Here is a 24887-nt window from a genome sequence, read left to right as displayed (position 1 = left end):
ATAAGGCTTCTGGTAGTTGCATTTAGAAACATGATAAGCATTGAGCGCCTGTGCTGGTGGTGGCTCCTGGCAGCGGCACAGCAGAACCATGGGGAGAGCTGTGCGAGGAGCTTGCTTTGCCTCTTCAGTGCAGCTTCCTTTCCCAGTGCCCTCTCATTAGTTCCAGGGTTTGTTTATTTATTTATCTTTCACCGAGACCTATAAATAAACCAGGAGCTCAGTGGAAAGGGATAAATATTTCATAGCCTGTCCTGTATTTGCTTCCAGCAGGAGGAGGTACCTTGCTACGCTTGTTCAGGTTACATTACGTTTGCTAATTTGGAAGAATGCTTTTTGACCAGATTCCCTGACAAGAAAGTGTAACATTAAGCTGTGGGCACTTTTTGATACTTGTGAGCTTTTCAAGATGAACTTTTAATATTTTATAATTCAAAAGAAATGATGGAATGGTGTATTTTTGAGATGCACGGAACTGCTTTGTATGCAGGAGCTGAAATTACATGTGGCTTCAGAGGATCTGTGGCTGAATTGGCCAGGACAAATGGGTTGTCCTGGTGTGTGTCACCTGTCACAACAACTAGCAGCAATTAAGTTTTGCATTCATCCACAAACCAGATTCCTTATTTTGTCTTAGAATTTATTTTGCTCAGCTCTTCTGTAAGCAGAAACGAGGTTGGCTTTGTGATCTCCTGCAGGGTGTGCAGAACTGCCTGCAGTCAGTTGCAGCGTCTTCTCCTCCTTCGCTCATAGGTGGTTTTAAGTCCACCTTTGTGTTGAGCATTTATGAGTGCATTTGTCTTTGTGTGGCACCTTGAGGGAATGGCTGGTTGGGACACTGATTCGAGTTCTGATTTTGTGACTTACTGCTCGTGTAAGTGAGTGAGGTTTCCCAACGAGGGCCTTTTGCACAGCATGCTCTCCGGTTTGGAAGCAAGACCTAGCATTTTCCATGATAATTTTGGTTGAATTTTCAGCAGTTCCTCCTCCAGGTGTGCCTGGTGGTTATTACTTGGATGAATAATTTTTTGCAAGCCAACTGTTTTCCTTGTACTTAGATATGATGGAGAAAACAGCTACTGCATTATTTTGTGATGCATGCCATTTTGGGGGTGGGGGGAGAGAGGAAGGCAGTGGGCTCTCATGGGCAGTGTTTTCCTTGTAGCAAATAGTTACCAAGGAGCCGAGGTCTGTTTTCTGGTGCGCTTCATGGTCTTGCTGAATCAGATGCTTCTGGCAGGAGATGCTTATTCATTCTGCAGTGAATGCCCAGCCCGAGCTCACAGACTGACCTGTTACCAACCTGTGCAGGTGCTGGAAGTTCTCCTGTGGGTGATGTGGATGAGTCAAAGCCATTTTCATTCTGTTACAGAGGCTGAGTTCTGTTCCTTCGTAGCTCTGCGGTGTGAGCTGTGAAGTTTTGGGCTATGTTTGGCAGGGGACTGTGTGTAATATTGCTGATGTCCCCTCTGAAATGCACAGCAGCATGCAGAAGTGCCGACTGTGGCTGGTGGGGTTGGTGCACTTTGGAGACTGCTTTCATCCACTGATGTTCACGTTCCCTTTTCTCCCTCCTCCTCCAGCTTCATGTTTCCTGTGGCAGGTGCTTTGGGCCCCCCTCAAGGTACGTATGAATGTAATGCTCTGAGCACTAAGTTCATTACCTATGGAGACATTAACCAGCTGCAGGTGATCTATGTTCAGTGCTGCTGCTCACAGTGTGATTAAGTGAACTCCTGAGCTGGTCATCCCCTTCAGCTCAGTGCTGCTCAGCTGACTCTCGCAGCTGTTTCTAAAGCTCTTTGTGCAATGCTGATGAAGCAAAGTGCTAGGTTAGAGACCCAGGAAAATGATACTTCTGGTGTGTTTGACCCTGAATTTGCCTTTAAGATTTTTATGTTATTTTGAATATGGCAGTTAACCTCTTTGTGCTCCTTCTGCCAGCTGTACATAGCAGTATTGTGTGGGTGCTGCAGTACCCAGTCAATATTTCTCAACCTGTGTGAAAGTGCTCAGACAGCAGGAGAGCCCCAGCTTTAAATTACCTTTGTTCTCATTACTGTTGCAGTGCTGTTTGTTTAATTAATGGAAAATACAGAGAGAACTTGAACAAGTTCAGTTTCCTTATAAAATGTGTTGGGAGTCAATTTGTGGCTTATTCCTGAGCGTGCTGCATCCCTCCTGGAGTGCCTTTGTGGGGTGCTGGTAGCAAGTGTGAGTTTCTTCTTGGTGTCCGACTCCCAGGATAGCAAAACAAAGATCCCGAAGCAGTTTGGCTTCATTCTATGAATGATTATATTTCAGTTTGATTTGTCAATTTTGTATTCAAATGTAGTTTTGGCTGGCAAATATTTCTAACCGTTCTAATCTGTGTGCTGGGCTCAATGATCCAGTCACAAGTTATTCAGCCAGCTCAGAATGAGAGGTTGCTTTTTGAAAATGGTGCATGGGTTTCTTTCCTGAGGCTGATCTTGAAACGCTCCCAGTTTTAAAGTTTTCCCTTTCAAGAGTAATGGGCAATTAATTATCAGCAGCTGTCAACCTGGTTAATTAAATCTCATTAGCTGGAACTGACCCTATGAAGATTATATGGGAAGAAGCCCATAGCCAGTCCTTCAGGTGGTGGGAGGCTTCATCTGCTTGGCTGTGGGAAAGCCTGTAACATCTCTTCCCTTAGCCTGACCAGTAACTAACTTAAGCATATTCCACAGTGCCTGCCCTGCAGCCTGGTTTTCACTTCTGAAACGGTTCAGCAGGACTGATTAACTTTGTTCTTTACTTTGCTGTGGTGGTTTAGTTCAAATATTAAATAATTAAAACAAAAAGCTTTCAACAAGGTGAGCACTTTGTGTTAATGTTTTATTACAGGGATGATTCCCATGCAACAGCAAGGATTTCCAATGGTTCCCGTCATGCAGTCCAACATGCCAGGCATGATGGGAATGAATTATGGCTCTCAGATGCCTCCTGGACCCATGGCCATGCAGGTGTGTGCTGATGAGATGTGGCTTGAAATTCCTTTTGCTTTGGTTCTACATCCTTACTGCTGAGGTGGCACGTTGTGTAGTATTTCATGAGCCCCTTGTAAGCTGATACACACTGTGTTGGTGGCCAGTTCACTGAGTTCTTTCTCCCTAACTCAAATGCTGAAGTTAGTTAGTTAGTAGAACTGCATGTAAGTGCAAGTGGCAATTCATAAACTTTCTTTTCAAAAACCCTTGTTGCAGGGAGCAAGCAATTGAAGAGCAATGTGCTGCATTGCCTCACATGAGCGGTTTTCCCATTTGTCATACTTCCTCTGTAACACTGTTGGTTTTTCCTTGCTTAAAGCAACTTTGTCTTTATCTGTACTGTTGCTAATTGAGGGATAAGAACAAAGTATCAGTAGCCAGTACTATATTTTCTCTGCTCTTAATCATTTGTTTTCTGTTTAGTGCCATCTGTGCTGATGTACACATTTGCATTTTTGCTGAAGTTTTATGTGTTGCCAAAGCTTTATAACCAAATTGCCGTCTCAAATTGAATGTATGGTATCGTGCCTTATGCTCTCCTCTCACTTCCCACCCCCACCTGGGTGGGAATTAAATATAAATTATTAAATTAATTTCCTGAAATTTATAGCAGGAAGATGGTTTTATGAGAGCTAGTCTAAAAATAATAACATTTGTTCTCTTCCTATGTGTTCTGATAGCAAAAACAAAATGAATGATAATAGAAGTAATTTAATTTCTGGCTCCTTCTATATTAGGCAAGCTTTGCTACTGCTACCACACCAGAATATATTTATCATCAAATATTTCTCATTGCATGCAGTTCATTTGGCTAAGTCTCCTCTATGCTGTTGCTGTATATTCTCTATATTCTCTGCCCCCTTGGACACCCAAATAAGCTTTTGCTGTGAAGTAATCAGACCCAGTCTTGCCAGCACCTGCTGTTGGTTAGAAGCGTGCACCCCCAGCATGGAATTTAGAAGTATTCTGCATCACTTAGAGTAGGAAACTACATTAAAAAAATAAACAAACAAGGAAACCCAAGTGCATGGCTCTGGTTAGGATACCTGTAATGTTTTCACCTAGACTGTGTCGATTTTATCTCTTAATTTTTGCATTTGCCCAGAAAGCCATCGTGTTTCTAAAATCTTAAGAATTGTGGTTCATCATTGAGAGGGAAGAGTGCCACCTACTGAATGACCGCTGCCTTGTTCTGTAACAGCTTGTAACAGTAGTTGGTATGCTCTGAATTTTATGAGATCTACCTAGTCTGTCGTTTAGCAGGATGTAATTGTCAGTTGTTTGGCTTTGTTTGTGGAGGAAAAAAAACCTCGAAGCTATATTATTAATTTTGTTGTAGGGTGGCATGCCCTTAGGGCCAATGCCGGCAACTGGAATGCCTTACATGGGACAGGCTTCTTTCATAGGAATGCGGCCAGCAGCCCCGCAATATACCCCTGACATGCAGAAGCAGTTTGCAGAGGAACAACAGTAAGTGATGCTCCATTTGCTCTTGGGGTTGTTCTCCTTATTTATTTATGATTGCTTGTTCGTTTATTTATTTTAAGGGAGAGGCGGAAGTGTAGTCCACATAGCAAGAATATTAACCACTGTTTCTCTAGAAAAGTAGTTCATTTAGTATTGTGGAACATTTTTGAGATAGTTCCATTGCACTTGAGGGCAATCTATAAAATTAACAGTAGCTGCTAAACAATTCTGAGGGGAAGTAGATGTGTGCACTGAGCCAGCTGAATTTGAGTCAGAAGAAATGGAAGAGAATCTAGCGGAAGTTGGATGTGGAAATTGGAACAAAAAACTGGTTTTAGATTATTATTTTTTTAAATCATTTCAGAAAGAGGTTTGAGCACCAGCAGAAGTTTTTAGAAGAAGAACGAAAACGGCGCCAGTTTGAAGAGCAGAAGCAAAAGCTGAGGCTCTTAAGCAGTGTGAAACCTAAGGTGGGTCCTAAGCAGTAAGGGCAATGTTGGTGTCCTTGAGGCTGTTTCAATGGCATTTAATGGGGTGCTTCATTTTGGGAAGTGAGTGGGGAACTTGTGTGATACATCAGATCTTGGAAAGCATCTGCAATATTCAGTCATTTGCACGCACTTGTTGCAATGCAAACAAAGTCTGCAAATGAAAACCAACTTTTGTAAAATAAATTTAAACAAACCTGGAGTGTAGCATTGGGGAACAGGCAGAGATTTCTAGAAAAGAGAATGTTTGGTGGCTTGATTGTTAACTTTATCCAAAGTTTTGGGCCCTTCCAATGAGCTCTGAGGCTCAAATCTGTAAGACAAGTAACTGACTAAGGTTTATGTAGTATTTCTGTCTGTAAAGTGTCTGTCAGAAGACTGAGAGGTGCTGTTATTGTGTAGCCTGCAAAATGCATGCTTTCTAAATGTGGGGGTTACTGTTAATATCCTTCAGGTGTTGCTGGAGATAGAAGGGTTTACTTCAACAGCAGGCAGTGCTAAGTCTTGTACTGAACAAGTACAAGGTATTGGAAGGAAACTGAATTGTGCTGTGATTTTTTTTTTTTTTCTTTCCAAAACGTTTCAGACAGGTGAAAAAAGCAGAGATGATGCACTGGAAGCCATTAAAGGAAATCTGGATGGTTTTTCTAGGGATGCTAAAATGCATCCAACACCAGCATCGCATCCAAAAAAGCCAGGTTTGTCATTTTCCTCTCTTCCAACTGAAAATAAAACTAGTATTTGAAATCCTTGGCAGAAGGAACCAAATGAAAGAAGTGTTTTTATTTGACAATATGGAATATGAATGTATCAATGTTTTGTAAACTCGAGCATCATCCTAACAACTGTTCACTCACTTGGGGTGAAATATTAGATTTCAGCTTTCACTGGAAGAATTGATAATCTTTAAAAGAAAATGTAATGTGAAATGCTTACTGTGAAACATCATGGGAATTGATAATGGATGTTAAGCCCAGTGTTAATAACTTTCTTTATGCTTCCATTCTAACTCATATAATTGAGTTCTTTTCTAGTCAAAGCATTAATTAATGTTTTGCAGAGTGCTTTTGAAGTTGAGAAGTGCTATATAAGTGTTAAGAATGATCAAAACCTTGTGTAAAGACTTTGGAGTACTGTAATAGCTTTTCTTTTTCTTTTTTTTACCATTGCCTGGGCATGGTCAAATCAAAGCCTTTGGTATTCTCTCTTCTCAGTAATTACTATGTTTATTGCTAGAAATTTCTTTTGGGTTAAAACAGAGCTTGTTCTGTGTAGCCTAAATGAAGCTTATCTGGGCAAAAATTTTCACATGTAAAATCTTTCTCTGCTGTGGATTTGCTCTTTGATAATTTTCAGGTTCCAAGTGGTTTTCTAGCATTCTCCAATTGTTTGTTAAATTTCCCATCCTGCTGTGTTAAAATGGGTGACTAAGGAAAGGATCAAGCAGAAAGCTTTCTAAAGGAATATCATGTTTCTTTTGTATCTCATGATTTATTATTGAGTGTCTGAGGATAAAACACTTCTTTGAGGGGGAGCGTCTCCCCTGCCTTGGTCTCTACCCAACATGTCTAATTTGAAATGTTTTCTCTTAATTTGTTGTGACCCAATCTGTTTGAAACAAATTGAATGTTTCCATAGCTGGTTTTAAGAATCAAGATTCAATCAAAGTATTTACACCTGGGAGAGAAGATGCATGGTTGGAAGAGGCTGCTCAGCTTTACCTTATGTGTTTGCTGTGCTGACAGAAGTCACCATTCTCATCTCTGTCAAATAACATATCCATCGCTTTTTCTCTTCACTCATTTGCTATTTATGGCTATATTTGTCGTTTTCTCTACTTTTCCATCTAAAAACTTTCCTACTCACTTTGCACTGTGTTCATTCCATTTTACAGATCATCCCACATCATCATCCCATTCTGCTGTATCTGTTTCCCACTCTTCTTTTCTTGATGATGAAGAATTTAGTGACTTTATACAAGGGCCTACTGAAAGCCCCAAAGCGGTGCCTCAGCCCACCTCTCAGCCTTTTCAGCCTTTCCATTCTGCCACAGAGGCTGGACAACTGCTTTCAGAAAAGGCTGTGGTCCAACCTCTCCCTCCAGCCCAGACTCCAGTGTTATCCGTCCTGCATGGTCACGTTCCCTATTTTCCTACCTCTGCATCTTCACCCAATATCCATAAAACAGGTAACTCTGAAGTTTTATTTTATTTTTCATAACATCACTTTTTGTTGTAAAGCTACAGAGTCTCTTTACCTATTTGGTTGGTTGGTTGTTTTTTTTCCCTTCAGTCTGGCTGAAAGATATAGGCAATAAAGTAGAAGCCTGCTGATCTGTGGGGAAAGATGTCCCCTTCCTGCTTTCCTTAGAACTGCACTGTAAAAGCATGTTGTGCGGATTTAAGGATGCTAAATATGCATCTGGCTCTCTCAAGTGTATTAAGTTGTGTGTGCTAGCATTATATGAAGTCTGTGTGATAGAATAGTTGAAATGATGGTATAAGACGTAATTATTGTGCTGATGTGGAATGCTTGTGTGTTTCTTTTCTTGGAGGCTAAGCAGGTGTAGGTAAGATTAACATGAAGAACTTAGCATATATAAGCAGGTATCTGACCTGAGCCTTAATCATTCTTTTGCATGATCAAAGGTGATTATGCAATGGTGTCCCAAATACAGGAAATGGTTTCATGTATTCCCTATGTGTTTCTTTCTATTAGTTGAAGTTGTTGCGTATGCATAACAAGTGAAAAGCAGAATTGGGCCATGAAGGCATTTGAGCAGGGCGGTGCTACTGTTCTGAGATGGGATAGGTCCTTGTCTGATAATCTGTTGGTGGTGCCAGTAATACTTTTCAGGCGTGGAATTGTGATCTAGGTGGTTAATAACAAAATACAAATAATTCCTCCTGCTGTTCATTCAGGCTCTTCCTTGGAGGAGAAAGTCTTAGATAATGGCTCAAATGAATCTGAACAAGAGCAAACCAAACTTAAATCATCCGAAGTTGGGCACAAAGCCTCGGCTGCAGGCCAAGCTCATCCCAGTCTAGCCGTCAATGACTGGGCTCTTGTAGGTGGACATGAAAGTGGTACCACTGCTGCAGAGGTGCACAAGGCTTCAGAACAAAACATAGCAATTGAAGAGTGTGGTGAGCAAATGAAACATTTGACGGAATTTAATAAGATGCTGCTTGAATGCTAACACTCTGTACACTAATTCTAAGACCAATTCTGCATAATTTTGCTCTGAACGCCTGCTTGAATAATATACCAGGGCTTCCTGCTCCTTGCTAAAAGTAACAACTGTGATTTTGCTCTGGACTTTCCCCACATGAGTTTACTGCTGCAATCACATTTAACATGTTTGTTTAATCAGGTTTTCTGTTTTGTAATGTTCTGCCATCTTTCTTGGAGAAACAGATATGCTCTCTAAAATTATTTCCCAGACACTTGCCACTCATAGCATTATGTCTAAAACTGTTTCTATTTAAGAGATGATTTCAAAAGCTACGCCAGTTTTAGTTCCATTTCAGATTTTGTTAGAGATGACCACTGCTTGCTTAGTTGGTGAGAGTTAATGTAGTGGAGAAGAGAGTAACCAATTGACAGAGACAAAGTTGTGGCAGATCACGTGGAAGTCTGTAATAGTGAAGACAGCTATGGTTTCTTTTGAATCTGAGGTGTAGGAACAGTGAGGCAAAGGATACCTTTCTGTGAGCACAGGAAAAGAACTTGCTAAGATCCAGTTTGATGGGCTATTTGTGTGTTTCCCTGATAAGGATTTTCTGGTGGAATGTTGTGAGTGGTTCTTATGCCTCCCTTTGGATAAGCATGAATTTGTTTTTCCACCAGTAGCCGTCATAGTGATGGGAAGGCTCAGCTCACAGAACTGCTGTTGTGCAATTGTAAGAGGTTATGAGAGTCGAGTTCTGTGCAACTAGAAATTTGGCAAATAGGAGCTCCTTGTTTCTTTGTGTACATAGCAGTGCTCTTGCTGCTACCCCAAAACATTCTAGTCATTATGTTGAAATATATTATGCAGTAGCTGTTTTTCCTCTGAAAATTGTGCTTGAAGTGCTAAATGATGCTGACAAGCTAAGATCTAGTTTCAAAGACCTCTATACTCTGAATCTGAATGTCTTAATACAACTGTGTCTTTCTTTTTCATACTAAATGGAAAACTTTAGGCGTTGGAGTATTCCCTTCACAGGATCCAATTCAGCAAATGATGCCTCCCTGGATTTACAACGATAGCTTGGTTCCAGGTAAGCAAGGCATTATAACTAAGTGGGCAATGTAAAGTATGAATGTGTGTGCTTGCATAGCCTTTGTTTGTGATTGAAGCATTTTTTTTCAGTCATCAAATTAAATCCATATTTTTGCTGAGATACATATTTGTAATATTTATCTGCATTTGAAGAAAGGATTTTTTCAAGCATATTAAATGTTTAGAATTGTTATGAAAGCACATCATGCTAGTAGAGGTTGCTGCTGCTGCTAAGGTTGCTTTCATGGGTAGACTGCTTTTGGCATATCTTGTAATTAGGCTGGTTCACTTCTTAAGGCTATTTACCTTATACATGCAAATAGCATTGGAAACTGAATGAAATGCTGCAATCAGTATTGATTACACTGAAGTTTAAATACATGAAGCTGTTAGGACTATCTTTTAATGTGGATTATCCCATGATTTCATTACAGAAACATGTTTTGAAACAAAGCATTAACTGTATTTTGTATAAAATATTACTCTTGGTTGTTTAAACTTGTGCCTGAAGAGCTTCCACTAACATGTTTAGGTGAAAAGGGATGATAGTGTACAATGCCTGAATGCTGTTGCCTTACCTTAATTTTTCCATGTTACTAATTTGATTTAGGAATTTGATACTGAAAAGCAATATTAAATTTACTTGAGAAAAGCAATTTGCCTGACTAATACTGACTCCTTTGTAACAGAACTGTATAAGAAAATTTTAGAGACAACTTTGACTCCTGCTGGGATAGATACTGCTAAGCTGTATCCCATACTGATGTCATCTGGACTGCCCAGGGAGACTCTTGGACAAATATGGGCTCTAGCCAACAGAACCACCCCTGGGAAGCTTACAAAAGAAGAGCTCTATGCTGTCCTGGCAATGATAGCAGTAACTCAGGTATGACTAAGGCTCTGGGGATTAGTGTGCAAAGATTGGCTAATCCACCATTATTGCGTATCACCACAGGTGGGTCTTATACCACACCTGTAATAAAAATACTTTGCTACTTTGCTGAAATCCAGAGGAGAAGCTTCCCTCCTGGCTTTGAAAGGACTGTAATTACATCCCAGTACTTATATCCCAATTTCTCCTTTCTTTAATGTCAGTTGAAGATGGTTCTTAAATGTACCCACCACACAGCAGTGTGTGCATATTCCTGATGGAAAGCACTGAATGTTTTTCTTTTGTTGTTACACAGTTGATCTCAAACTGTACGGATTCTGTATCCCTTCAGTTTGTGGGCAACAAGTGTGTGAAAGTAAACTTGTTACTTTTCTCCTGATCCAGTGCAGTGTGAATTTGAGGCTTCTGTTGTTTGTCAGCATAGCATCATCTCTTACCAGTTTATTTCCAAATACCAGTCCTGTATGAAATCTAAGATAAAAGTATTTTGAGCAATAAGGGTCCAAGCTGATCTTATGGGGCTGGTGTGCATGGTACCCACCTGTTTCAGCATGGCTTTTCTTGCCATTGCACACTAGACTGATGTACTGAAGGCTGAACAAGAATGCTGTCAAATGCCTCTGCTCAGCCAGTAAGTTGTCATTACCCTCAGTGTAAACCCAGCAGCCAGGGTGTTGGGTAGGATTCATTCTTTTAGTATAGGATCTTGGTCACTTTTTGTTTGTTTTAAAAGATTTCATTGAAGCTGGAATGAAACCTTGCTCTTTCTTAGTTTCAGTAATACAAGCTCAAAACGACAGAGTCCAATGTACCTTTATGCTCATGTGTCCCATATGGTTGTCTTTTATTTTTCTGCCTTTGCAGAGAGGAATACCCGTAGCGAGTCCTGATATGTTAAACCAGTTTCCAGCTGCCCCCGTCCCTACTTTATCTGGGTTTCCACTGCCGCTGCCTTCTGCAGTGAGTCAGCAGCCCCTGCTGCCCACGGGGCCGCCCGTCTCCATGCCCCTGAGCATCGGGCCGCCTGTGCTGGGCATGGGAATCACGGCAGCTGCACCAGCGGGAGGAGCTGCAGCACCACCAGCGGGAACCTTCGCACCCTCCTACCCGCCCAGCCAGGTGAGAGCTCTGCATGGCTGCTATGGGCCTGCAGGGAGTATCAGCCTGTTTCAGAGCTGCGTGATGGCTTTAAATAAACCCCACGGTGCAGGTGAAGCGTAGATGCTGACTGTACTGAGTTGCTCACTAATGTTGAGAGGGTTGTGGATTTGATCATGTTATTCTGAGAGGGTTGTGGATTTGATCATGTTATTCTGAGCTATTTTTATGCTATGTGACAATTCAGAATGGCAACGGTGTATCAATTTTCATATTATTTGTAATGTAGGTAGTAAAACCAGAAGATGATGACTTCCAAGAGTTTCAGGATGCTTCAAAGTCTGGCTCCCTAGATGAATCTTTCACTGATTTCCAAGGGGATGGAACTGGCTCCTCCAAAGCAGCCACCTCACAGCACCGGAGCAGGTAGCAGATCTTTTGATTTCTACTTCTTCAGTATTTTAGAATTCTTTTAAGAAATTAAATGTTTTCTTCTTTTGTGGGTAACTTTCTACCGTGTAATTTTCTTCTGTCACCTGACTTCTCCTCTGATTATTTCTTTTCAAGATTGTTACAACTACTATTAGGCTTTCTAAATCCAGAATGACATTTGATGTGCCATAGGTGGTTGCCCATTTTTTACCATTCCAGCCACCATGCTGAGGTAAATTGCATACACAGAGCATGTGGATAGGTATTCAATTGTTTATATTATTGCACAGGCAATTGAAAGTTACTTCATACTGTGAATTCAGGCAAAAATCTATCATAAAGCTGTTCAGAAAGAATGCATGGGGGTGGAGGAGTTCTGCCTTTGGTGTTGTATTCTTCCATTAATAGTCTGACCCACTGTTTGGTGGAGTTGATAAAAACCATTTGCTGACACCAAGGCCTTTCTTCAGACCCTGAAGAAGGAACCCAGCATTCATGTCAAGAACATGACATTGTACTTTTAAATGAATGCGAACTCCAGTGGATGGGGTTTTTATTTCTGTGGTTCTCTGGCCAAGACATAAACTTCTGATGGCTGACTATAAATCTGGATCTCATTCAGCCTCCAACAATCTTGGCTCTTTGTTTGGGAGAGCGCCAAAATGTAATTCTGGATCAGGCAAATTGGGCACAATAAAATGTGCACTTACTGCCTTTGAGAGTTTAAAATTAATCTTTCAGAGTCCTGTGACAATAAAATTTGAAGGTGTTGTTTAATCCTACTGCACATAGCAAGATTTTACATAGCACCCAGGTACCTAACTGTAGAAATACTTGTTTTCTGTGTATTGAACTGTCTGTTCTTAGTTGCAGACAGAACTACTGTCTAGCTTTGCAGGTAAGCAGTGATTACTAGATGCTTCCTCAGCAGTGCTGTCGGCTGAGGATACTAAAACAGATCACTCAGTGATGCTGTGCCTAATGACATCCCATGGAAGAGATTTAATTTTGCTGATGTCAATCAATAGTGCCACGTGTATTTGAGGGGGCTCTAAGTTAAGCGTATGGCAGATATCATTTTGCAGTAACAGCTATTTGGTTAGTGAAAGTTTCAACAGAAACATTGTTTTTAAACCCCATGGTGGGAAGTAGGGGATCATAAGGAGAAAAAAATAGGTGTTTCTTCTTCATTGCAGCAATTCTTTTTGTTCAGTTGTAAAGTTGTAAAAGCATCCAATTTTGGGAAAAAAAAAGAAAAAGAAGAAAAGAAAAAGGTTATAATAAGCTAAATAAGCTATAATCTCATTGCTTATGGAGCTTTATTTAAAATTAAAAAAAAAAAAAGCCATCTGTGGAGTACAGATGAATAATGATTACATCTGCCAAGACTGCATGTCTGATAGGCTGTTTTGCAGTGATATGAACTTTAATTATTTTAACAGAAGCTATATTTTTTGACACTGCACTGTCTATCTGCAAGCATCATTGATTATCATTAGCACGTGTGTGCCAGTGCTAGGTTTGTGTGGTGCTGTTGGCTGCTGGTAAGGAGATTTAAATGGCTCTACAAAGATTATTGCTTCAGGCCAAAGAATGCCATAACAATTCATTCATGTTTTCAGTGTGCATAGTATTGAGTGACATATACTGGAGGTAAAATACATCATTCATATGTAAAGGATGTTGTTCTGTAGTGCTGCGTATGATAAGGAGACTTGTGTGGAGGGTAAGCGAGCATCTGCTGAATCTTTCAGCAATTGCTAATGTGATGTTAGGTCACAATGGCAGTTTTACTATATAAAGTAGTGTGTGTTTACGTGCAAAATGCAAAGAAGTACATAAAGTAACTGTGGAATAGGTGGCTATCTAAACTCACTGATCTACACTGGCAGAAATTCAGAGTTTTTAGGGAAGAAACTTAAGTTTAGTGATCCAAGCTGCAGTCAAAATAAGAGGCTCTTTTAAATGAAACCTGGAAGTGTAGATTTGTTATAGATAAATTAAGGATCTTTGCTTTTATCTCTTGCTTTTAGTGTTCCTTCTTTACTAATGCCGCTCCCGGGTAACAAGACACTCTCATCCACTGATAAGTATGCTGCGTTTAAAGGAATTGCAGCCGAGAAGCCTGAAAGTACAGCTACTTTTGGAGGTAAAAGGGAAAGTATGCAACTACTCTGGGCAGTTTATTACAGTATTTTCATATGTCTTGTTTCAACATTGATTTAAAAATTGATGTAAAAAATTGGAGTCATCGTGCCAATGTACAATTTATGTTATTAATTCATAACAGCTTTATGTAAATGTATTTCTTTTTCTCACATTTGCAAGATTGTGGAGACAAGTACAGTGCTTTCCGTGAATTGGAGCAGCCGTCAGAGAGCAAGTATGGAGGTAAGCAGGAAGGGGCTCTGGGGGTGGTTTTGAGGGTTTTTTTGGGCTTGTGTGTGTGTGTGTGGTTCTCCATGATCTGTAGAATTCCCATTGCTAGGTTTGCAGAATAACGGTCCCTCTGCTCCTCCAAACAATTTATCAGGAAACATCCTGGAAAGAATAGTGCAGTGACTCTTGGAACAATCTGCAGTCTGTGTTTCTGGGAGACAAGCATCTCTTCTGGATGCTTTTGAGGCTGGTTTTGAAACAAGAATGGTTACAGTTTGTCTGTTTCAAATCAGGATTTGTAGAAGGAAGAAGAATAAGGTGCTTCTGCACAAAATTGTTAGGGCTGAACTTAAACCTTCTGTGGCCTTTGTCCTAAAAACAAATGTAGTCACTCATTTTGAAATATGTTTGATTGATTTTTGTTGATTGGGAAAAGTAAAACCTAGATGGCATGTGAGATGTAATATCTCTGTGATTATACGAGCAGTCCCTCCCTAAAGCTTTCTCCAGATAAAGGTATAACTCATTTATGCAATGTCAATTAATGGTAAATTTTACTTTCTCTTAGGATCAGTAGACACTTGGAAAATAAATGTACTACCAATTTAATCGACTTCCACAAAGTTATGATTTGGCTAGAGTTTTGGTTTGTTGTTAGTAAACAATTATGTTGTGGGATAAGACTGCTTTCTGTAGTTCCTTCCTTCTCCATGCTTTTCAAAGACACTTTTTTTTTGAAGCTCTTGCCATCTTTTGTGCAGTTTCCATGTTCAGTACTTCCTTTTAGAGTCGAATACTTGCAATGCAATGAAAGATATATTTCTGCATATGTCCTAAAATATAGAAAATGACTGCACTTGCCTGCTATCCAGGTCTGACCGTTCTTAACCCTTTCACCAGCTTACCTTTCTAATGGAAAAGTTTGCAATTCATCAGTAAGTGTAATTTGCTGTGCTGTTCATGTTTTAGTAAGCAAATAGCAATTTCACAACTACTTGCACTATTGTTGGGCCAAGTGAATTGGTTTGGAGGGAAGGGAGCACGGAAGGATGTCAGGCCAGGTTTGGTTATGGTCCTCTACTCCCCTTTGAGGAGAGGAGTCTTTCAAATATTAATTTAAAGTATGGCACTGCGTGATGACTAAAGAATTAAAAGGTAATGGTATATTTCTCAAATAGAACAAAATCTGTTTATTGGACACCAGTAATAAAATGTCCTTGTACTGTGAAGTTACAGGTAATCTATGTAAATATATGCTGGTGAATGGGTTAAACAGCATTTGTTGTTTTTCACATTTAAAATAAATTGTTCATTAAAAAAAAAAAAAAAGGTGTATAAATAGGAAGGAAATTGCATACTACACCAAAACATTTACTGTCAATTCAGTGGAAACATAGCTAGTTAATATTTAAGTAGTTTTACGTTATTATTGCACTACCTCACAGTGAGTAAAAAGTTCAGCTGAGGGCTTCCACGTTTTATGATTAATCATTCTATGGTTAATCACTTTCACGTGGAAGTCCATCTCCAGGTTTCCTAGGAAGACTGTAATCAAGCACAGCAGAAGCAGGAAGGTGCCCGAGTTCTTGCGTTTACTGAGTCAGTTTGAAAGATATAAAGGTGTTTGTTTTTGTTTTCTGGAGTGACTATTAGAATTGCTGACCTTGTAACATTTGTAGTTCACAAAGTTGTTTGTGGTTCGGTGTGTATCCTGACATCTTCGTTTAAATAGTTTGCCTAAAATTTTCTGACGTGGCATGAAACAGATTGTTTGCTTGCATGGTGTGAGTGTGATGTATTTGTTGTCACCGCTGTATCTCAGTACTTTTTTATTGCTTCCCTGTCAGGAGATAACCTTGCAGAATTCAAGGCCGCAGGAACTGATGATGGCTTCACAGATTTTAAAACCGCTGACAGTATCTCGCCATTAGAGCCACCTACAAAAGACAAAACTTTCCCCACTTCCTTCCCTTCCTTACCTGCCCAGTCAAAACAGCAGACACAAGCTAAGACCTCTTTGAATCTAGCAGACTTGGACCTTTTTTCCTCTAGTGGAGAAAACAAGCAGCTGTCCTTTCCACCTGCATTTAATGCTTCAAAACCATCCCTTCCGCTGCCACCATCCACTGCTGCCCAGCCAGCACCTAACAAAAGCTCAAGCTTAGCTGATGAGTTTGGAGAGTTCAACCTTTTTGGGGAATTTTCTAATAGCGCATCAGCCAGTGGACAAGATGACTTTGCAGATTTCATGGCTTTCAACAATAGCAGTGGGTTTTCTGAACAAAAACCAGATGACAAATACAATGCGCTTAAGGCAGAGACCAGCCCTGTTCCTCAGCCTGGCTCATCTGCCAGCACAGGGAGGAGTGGGCAGAACTCGGCCACTGCCGCTACGCCCACCAAATATGACATCTTCAAGCAGCTCTCTCTGGAAGGCTCTGCAGCAGGCTTTGAGGAGACAAAGGACAGCACACTTTCCTCAGTGAAGAGTGATGATGATTTTGCTGATTTTCACTCAAACAAGTTTTCTTCCACGTGCAACAGCACAGATAAGTCCCTAGTGGACAAAGTTGCAGCTTTCAAGCAGGCCAAAGAAGACTCTGCTTCAGTGAAGTCTCTGGATCTCCCTTCTATTGGTGGCAGCAGTGTTGGCAAGGAGGATTCTGAAGATGCATTGTCTGTTCAGTTTGACATGAAACTGACTGATGTGGAAGGAGATCTTAAGCATGTCATGTCTGATAGCTCTTTGGATTTGCCAACAGTTAGTGGCCAGCATCCGCCAGCAGCAGGTGAGGAATTGGTTAGATTGCTCTGGTAACATAGGTGGTGGAGATACCAGTATTCTTCTGTGTGCTAAGTTACAGTATTATGCACTAGTCTTTCAACAGTGAAAGGCTTCTAAATCTGTGCACCTGCTAGCCAACAGCCCCTTAAATGGGCAGCATTTATTTCTTGTGTTAGGTGACTATAAGTAGATTGAGCAGTTTGAACTCAATTCCCGTTTATTTTTGAGATTTGCCAACATCATATTACTGGTACCCGTTAGCAACTGTCACTTAAGGAATTTGAGTGGAAAATTTTCTAATGCAAACAACATCATTCCATTTATATTAGCAAGACGAATGACAGAGAGTCCCACTTTAATCTCTCGGTTTCAACAAAGCATTCAGCTTGGGGTCTTAACCCACTCTGTGCTGCTGAAAGGGTAGGCAGACATTCACATGTGCTGTTAATGAAAAGCTGTGTAATCCAACACTAATATATCCCCGTTCTGGTGGGGCTTCATCACTGTAGCCAGTATTTTGCAGGACCGCAGGTATCGTGTGCACTTCTTAGAATTACAACCCTCATTGGAATAATAGTGCAGATGTCATGATTGATGGCTTTTGGGCCTCGATCTAAAACCACAGGACTTCTATTTTATCCTTAACAAGCTTTTACCTTCTTTAATTTCCCTTTTTGAAAGTACTCCTGAGAGAATGAATTAACCATCTCCAACCTGATTGCATACCATGACGTTTCCCAAGTGTCCTGCTTTTTCTTTTCACATGTACGTAAGAAGATAAGGTATAGTTGAATGTTCTGTGGCCTTCAATAACATGGGAACCATTACTGTGCTCTAGGAACAAGTATTACGCAGTCAGAGACGTTTCTGGACAGGGGGAAGCGTACAAACTGCAAATGTCAAAGCTGTTACTGCAAGAATTGGTAATTCTCAGATGAAATATTTATTCCATTTTTGCAGATATGGGTAGAGAAAATATACAGTACTGTAATTTTGCATTATATGCTATTTTTAAGTAGGGGAGAGAAAACTAAGTTGGCAACTTTGACATGGAAGATACTCTATAACAGGGTACAAAATATCAGGAATAACTTTATTAGCAAAGGCATTTAATTTTCATATTACAGCTTGGTAAAATTCCAAGCTGAGCGAGCTGTCAAAAACGTAGCACCTACAGTGTATTCTTGAATGTTTACTTTGGTTTTGAAAGCACTTTTTCGTAATATTTTTCTAGCCTCTTTTGGTGGTAGCTTGACTTATGTAGCTCTTCTACAGTACGTGAGCTTTTGCCCCAGAAATCAGTGATGAATAATTTGCTCTTTGTGGCAGGAGGGATGTTCTCGGTTTGTTTAAGGGGGTTATAGGCGATCATGTGCTCCTTGCTAAACATTTGGACTTTGAAGTATTAATTAGAAACTATTTTTATTAAACAAGTCTGTATTCTCTTATGGTGCCAAGCGAGGTGTTTTTTCCACGAGGAGAGTTTTACTCCATTATTTGATTCTGTTTGGCTCTCGTAGCAGAGTGTGCTCCGTGCTGTTACCAACTCCTGTGCTCACATGTTCCTTTGTGTATGTTGGATGCATCTCAAGCTATGAACTGCTGATGTTCGAGTCTTTTTTCTTTTTTTTTTCAGTTTACATAATTTAAAAAGCGGATTTTTTTTTCTTCCTCCACTACTTTTGACCTGTAAATCTAATGTCAAAAGGGACAGTATCCCTTTGCAGTGCTCACTGCTGAGAAGCGGCAGGCTGCCCACTGGGAGCCGTGCTGTTTGAAGCAATATGCGGCACCCTGAGCAACACAGAGCCAGGGCTGGGGGCTGCTGGAGGACAACTGGGCGTCCCTGATGTGCCAGTATGGAGCTCTTCTGCCTGCTGTGCTGTCGTGTGGCTGTGGGCTGGGCAGGTGGGTTGCTGATGCTGGGAACTGCAGGATGTTGGCCAGCTGCTCCCGGGCGGCTGTGCTGGAGCTCTGCAGGAAGCGAGGCTTACAGTTCTGCTCTCTGAAGGGGATACTGTCTCTTTAAACTTTGTTATAATTCTCTGTGTGGAAGGTAGATTATACTAATGTTGCTTGATTTCTCTTGCATATACTTCGTATAACCCTTTGAGCACTGCCTGCATGCTGTTAATTGAACCGGGCTGCTTCTTTTCAACTAAATTTATGTTCCACTTTTGGACTCAAGCATTTTTAATTAACGCCTCATCATTTCTATAAACCTAATTTGTTCTGCATCCTGCCGAACGCTGCAGTCGGAGCATACCTGCCTGGGGTATTCTCAAAGGGTTATCCACTTTGCTGCACTTACAAACCTGTAAAGTACCTTTTTCTTTGGCATTACTGGAGATCTCTGTATATTTTAATCAACTTCAGGTTTTTTGCTGCTTTTCTAATGTCTAATTTCAACTAAACATTTCCTGTGTGAATGTGCCTTCTCGGATCTGCTTTGATATCTCTCTTCTGCAAGTATCGACCTGCATGCTTTATTCTGATAACACCCTTCTGAGCTCCTGTGTATCACTATCTTTTGTGATCTGTAAGTCCTGCTGTGTTAATAAATATTATCTTGGCATATTTTGAAAATGTGGGGGCGTGTGATTTGTTTGCAATCCAGCAGCATTGCCTCTATTTTCTGGGGAAAAAAAAATAATCTGTATATGTATTACAAAGTTTAAAGTTATGGTATCCCCTTGAGCCAGCTTGTGTGTGGGTGAGCTGCTGCCCCACAGAGCTCTTGCACAGCAGGATGGGCAGCGAGAGCGGCTGGGGAGCGGTCTGCATAGCAGGGCTGCTTCTGTGCCATGCAAAAGTACCTCTGTCCTGTTGTCACTTCATCTGCACTTCCCCACTTCCAGCCAAGGCCACAACACCACTTTGTGATGGGGCCAATTGGAAACGCGTTGCAGTGGAGGCCTTTGCTGGTGAGAGACCTCTAAATAGTACGCTGATATTTATTTAGCTAATCGGGAGCGAGTCACTTGGTGCCCTGCAGTGTAGGGCCTGCTTCACTTTTCTGCTTTGAAAGTCCTGGCTTACTGAATACTGAAGTGCTTTCAAACACAAATGACAGCTGCCAATTTGTGTTGCTGAACTGTGTCACTTTGAATTCTTCCAAATCCTGGTCCACCAACCGCTTTGGATGATTGTCAAATTAGCAGACAAGGTAAAAAGCTAAGAATGGTTGAGCTGTGGGATAAAGTTCAAGCACCGTGCCTGAGCAAACTGGGTTTTCATTGCTCCTTGCCACAAGAGCAAAACACACCAGAGCCAGATTTTTCTTCGTTACACCCATCTTTAGCACTTTAAAACCTCTCTTGTTCTAGAGTAGCAGCACGTTATGTCTAGCCCTAAAGCTTTTTAAACCAAAGGATTGAACATAAAGCTGGGAGGCTGAATTCTGCAGTGCTTATGCTGTTAGTGTTTGTTCAGCTAATCATACCTGGAGGAGGGACAGTAATGTTTGTGACTCTGCTTTATTATGTTTTGTCCAGACTTGACTATGTTGCTCTCTCACAGTTGCTCTCAGTTAGCATAATTCTGCAAACAGAAGAGCTCTAAGAGCTTTACATGTCCCCACAGCTCCTGCCTGTGGGGTCCTGATGCCTCTCGGTGGGGTAGCATCCATTGTGGTAACGAAAGAAGTGAAGGTTTTATCTCCCAAAGGTTTGAAGGATTTTCTCCCCTTGTTCCTTCATTTTCAAGTATCTTCTGTTCAGCATTCTTGATGGCTCCATACAGGCAGTGCAGCTGTTCAGCAGATGTTTGTTGGGACAACTCATTGTTTGGAGCTATTCCAGACTTCACCAGCTGAGCAACAGGCTGAGGATCGTGTGTTGGTTACAATCACAAAGATACGTTAAAATCTTGAGAATTGTCTGTTTTTCCCTGTTTTTGGCAGCTAATGCTGCCAAGGGTTATCCTGAAGTGATCAAATGGTTGGCACTGAAGCCTGCAGGTTGTCATTGGCCTCCAGACATACCTTGATCCTTGGAAGCTGAAATACACTATTGTGGTTGGCTCCACTGAAGGATGTCAAGTTTTTCTGCAGATTAGATAACACTAGGAAACAGCGTATTAACCATGATTCTATAGATTAGATAACACTGAGAAACACTGTGCTTTAACTTCATCTGTGCAGTGTCAGTGCGCTCTGGTAGCGTGCACCTGCCTGCTTTCCTCCCCAAGGCAGCTCTTAAGAGCTTTGGGATTCCAGTCCATTGCGTTCAGCCCAAAGTGTGTTTGTGGGCCTGCCAAGCAGAGCTGGCTGTGCCAATTCCACGTGGTTTTATCTGTATTTGGAGTAATAGCATTTGGATTTCTGGAACAAATCTGAACTCAACATCTGGTGGGTTTATTATGATATGGTTCACTGAAATCTATTGATGCTTCCCTATTGGTAGACTTAAAGGTTTCTCAATACACAGTGGCTTTAATACACAGTAATTTGTCCTGCTTCTGTGGCACAGTCTCCAAAAAGTGCTAAGAAACCACTTCTCAGCTGAGAGAAAAGATTGTGTATCCTTGAAAGGAGGCGTTTCCTTGGAGTTTTGTATGGATTTAGTCTTTGGTTTTTGGTCTTTTTCCTAATAAAATCTGATGCTTATCAGTTCAGATCCTGCAGAACAAGTTTCCTGAAGGAGGAAATGTGGGAGCTCAGCAGCAGGTGTCTTTGCTAAATGCTATGCTTCATTACGATTAATTCACATTTTTTCCCACTGAATTGGGTCTTGCTTTGAAAAAAATATTACTGATGCAAATGCATCTCTTTAGATTTTGGATTGCTGTAACAGCAGAATTGAAGTCTGTGTTACATCAGCAGTTACAACTGCAGCATTTGAACTGGAGGTTTTTATTCATTAAATGCATCTGTGGCCTTTAAGAGAAGTAACAGTGCTTAGCAAAACAATCTGTGCCCATAATAGAGTACTGCATCGTGGAGAGTGCTCTGGGCTCAGCCGCACAGTGCTTTTCACACGTGAACTGCTGTGTGCTTATTAGTGCGATGGCGAGTTGCTCTGTTCCCCGCCGGGGGAAGCTCTTTCTGACCCAGGAGATGTGCTGGGAGCTGAGATAAGCCTTTAGTTTTGCTGTTGTTATGGCAAAGGTCATAATTTTCCTTCTATGCAAAATTCATGACCGATGCAGCACGTGGCCAAATGAAGCATAGCTTTCTTTTTTCTCCCCCAGTAGAATAGGATTTTTTTAATAAAAACAAATTAGCCTTGAATGATATACAGTGGCACATACATTCTCATCTCTGTGCTTTCTAATACATTATTGCATTAGGATTGCTTTGGCCGTATAATTTTTGTTTCTGAAACAGTATCATTCTGTAGAGCAAAACGCTTAGGAATGTTTACTCACTGGAGTAGTGCTTTGTAAGCAATGAAACCATCCGAATCATGGAAACATGTAGGGTTGAAGTGTTGCAGTGTTTCATCTCTGCTCTTAAACCTACACCGGTGGGCTCCATATCTGCATGAATTCACGTGGAGCAATGAACAGCTTCTGAATGGCACCGTTCACACGGGGCTGTGCTCATCTCTGTGATAGGATCTCACTCCTCCTTTTGTGTCTTGGTGAGCACTAGAACAATAGCAATGGTTCAGAGTCAAAAAGGAAAGGAGGGTGCTTGGTGCAGGGTGTTGCTGTTGAGATCTTAGGGTTAATAGTGGTTTGGAGGTTATCACAGCGCTTATTAACACTAGTGATAGTGAAACTCTCCTTTAACTTCTCTGAGCAAAGCCTTGTATTAATAAAGGATACAAGGTGTGGCTCCTTGGGATAAACTACTGAGCCCAGGTCAACCCCTTCCCAGCCAGGACTCCATTTCTGTCCAGCTCTGCCATGAGCAGATGCTCTGGTCTCTCTTTATTCCCCTGTGTACTGCTTGCTCTACAAATCCAATATTCAAATGGCGCTTTGGAATCTTACTGCATGTGTTCAAGGTGCTAATGTTAATTGCGGAGATGCTCCATGCTCAGCTGCTGTGTGAAGACTGTCCTTAGGAAAATCTGAGAGATGACACATTGCGTAGGGACGTTTTGCTTTGTTGTCATAGTTGTTAAACTATGTCATTTTGTCCTATATTTGTTGGTCTTTTTAATTAGCTGTATATGTGGCTCATGCCTGGGAGGTAGCCTAAAGCGTGGCATGCTTTCCTCTCTCAGTCAAATGAGTACAAAAGGCAGAAACGCGTTGTTCAAATGGCTTAATCCTCTGTTAATGACCAGAGGGCAGCTGGAGGCTCAGCCTGCTCCCTGCCTGGCTGCCCTGCCCCAGCTGTGCCTGCTGTGTGCAGTTAAAGCCATGCTGCTTTCAGCTCTGCCCAGGGAGTGCGGCGCTGGCTCTCACCCGCTCTGCCTTGGGACTGTTCAGCTGTAGGCACTGAGCAGCGGCTGAGGCTCTGATCCGCGCTGACAGTCATTAATGCAGGAGAACAACTGCCAAGTGCAGCGCGGAGGGGCTTTTCTAAAATGCTTTAATGACATCTCCCCGGCTCTGCATGCCTTCGCGATGGATCAATCTCAGTCTGAATGTGAAAGATAAGTTGGATGAGTGGTGGGTGCAGCCTGGCAGACCCCCATCTCCTCTGCTGGCTGCAGTGTAGGCAGCCAGACTGTGCCACACCTCCTAATGGCAGGGAGAAGAGCCTGTTGGCCCATGTAATTGCCAGGTGAGTATAAATGCTTGGAGCTTTCTGCAAAATAATTGGGTTTTCTTTGTACTTAGCTTTCACAAGCTATTTACTCTGTTAAGACAAGATCTTTGCCATGTTTGTGACGTTTCTGAGACTTGTAAGCCTGAGGAGTGAGGCACACAGCACTAAGTAACTGTGAGAAGCACAAATGCAACTTTATATCTTGTAACTTCTCCCAGGGCATTTCTATACCTTATTTGTATCAAAGCATGAATAAAGAACTTAAGTGTATTAACACTTTACTGGAGAGAATGTGGAAGCTGCTCTTGCTTTCTGTGCGGTTGCTTTTGATAAGATGAACTAAGGTGATGCTTGAGTTGCTCATGTTTATGTTTTGGTTGTAGATTATGTAGCCAGCATCAGGAAACTGAACTGGTGACCTGTACACTCTGTACTGTCTGGAAACGTTCCTTGTAGTGTTTCTTTGCAATCCATAGTGGCATGGTGACATCCAGCCTAAAGTATAAGACAACATTCAAAGGTTAAGGATTACATTTAGTACATGGAGAGTTTTTGTATTAAGTGCTTGGGTATCTTTCTGATGATTTTGTGCAACTCTAAGCCTCATCAAAACAGCGATTCACTGTATTTGCTTCTGCAGTTCAGTGAGTTGCTTTTACTTCTAGACAGTGTAGAGAGGCCAATGTTTGAACTTCAGCTTCTAATGGTAGGGTTTTGTTTCCTTTTCTCAGATATAGACGAATTAAAATGTGCCCCATTTGGAAGCTATAACAGCGGGTCTGCAGTCAGCAGCCTGGCAAGCTATGACTGGTCCGACAAAGACGACATTCAGCAGGGCAAGAAGTTCTCCTTCGCCCAGGCTTCAGGAAGTGGATCCTCTGCAGCTACTTCTGTTCTTCAGAAGAAGGAGACCTTGTTTGGCAGCTCAGAAAACATCACCATGACAACCGTTTCCAAAGTGACGACGTTTTCTAGTGAGGATGCTTTACAGGATGTTTCCTTTGCAGCCTTTGCAAACTTTAAAGACTCCGGACCAATATCCAGTGGTCCAAGTGATGATGACAATGGAGACTTTGGTGAGTTTGCAAGACCTTCGTCAGAAGCACGAGATGCAGCAGCTGACGCAAACCAAGAGGCAGAGTTCCTTGCTGGTGGGATCTCTTCTGAAACGCAGAGAGACTTCACAGATGACTTTGGAGAATTCCAAAGTGAGAAGCCAAAAATCAGCAAATTTGACTTCTTAGTGGCAACATCCCAAGGCAAGGTGAAATCCAGTGAAGAAATGATCAAGAGTGAGCTGGCAACCTTTGACCTGTCTGTTCAAGGTAAGCCTGCTCCATGGCAAAAGCTTGTAATGCGTACACTTACCGGAGGCTATTTGTTCTAGTCAAATGATAAATATGATGATGA

The 24887-nt window shown here is 41.4% G+C and overlaps 1 protein-coding gene across 6 annotated transcripts in view; it reads left to right on the top strand.

Moving 5' to 3' along the window:
• The window catches only part of SYNRG (synergin gamma), a 36264-nt gene that overhangs the window by 1867 nt on the left and 9510 nt on the right, over window positions 1-24887 (top strand). For 2 of the 6 annotated variants that reach the window (XM_072353490.1, XM_072353489.1), the window contains exons 2-16: window positions 1581-1621; window positions 2866-2984; window positions 4348-4478; window positions 4840-4945; window positions 5550-5661; window positions 6858-7151; window positions 7885-8109; window positions 9148-9225; window positions 9917-10113; window positions 10984-11238; window positions 11507-11643; window positions 13683-13798; window positions 13978-14040; window positions 15876-16817; window positions 24209-24802. In XM_072353490.1, coding sequence (XP_072209591.1) covers window positions 1581-1621; window positions 2866-2984; window positions 4348-4478; window positions 4840-4945; window positions 5550-5661; window positions 6858-7151; window positions 7885-8109; window positions 9148-9225; window positions 9917-10113; window positions 10984-11238; window positions 11507-11643; window positions 13683-13798; window positions 13978-14040; window positions 15876-16817; window positions 24209-24802 — 3410 coding nt within the window. The remainder of the gene's footprint in view (window positions 1-1580; window positions 1622-2865; window positions 2985-4347; window positions 4479-4839; window positions 4946-5549; window positions 5662-6857; window positions 7152-7884; window positions 8110-9147; window positions 9226-9916; window positions 10114-10983; window positions 11239-11506; window positions 11644-13682; window positions 13799-13977; window positions 14041-15875; window positions 16818-24208; window positions 24803-24887) is intronic. The other 4 variants (XM_072353494.1, XM_072353493.1, XM_072353491.1 and 1 more) reach the window with 3 other exon arrangements.

The sequence above is a fragment of the Excalfactoria chinensis genome, chromosome 19, assembly GCF_039878825.1.
Source record: "Excalfactoria chinensis isolate bCotChi1 chromosome 19, bCotChi1.hap2, whole genome shotgun sequence".
Classification (NCBI taxonomy): domain Eukaryota; kingdom Metazoa; phylum Chordata; class Aves; order Galliformes; family Phasianidae; genus Excalfactoria; species Excalfactoria chinensis.
The sequence above is the reverse complement of the archived record's forward strand: the minus strand, read 5'-3'. Positions and strand labels throughout refer to the sequence as shown.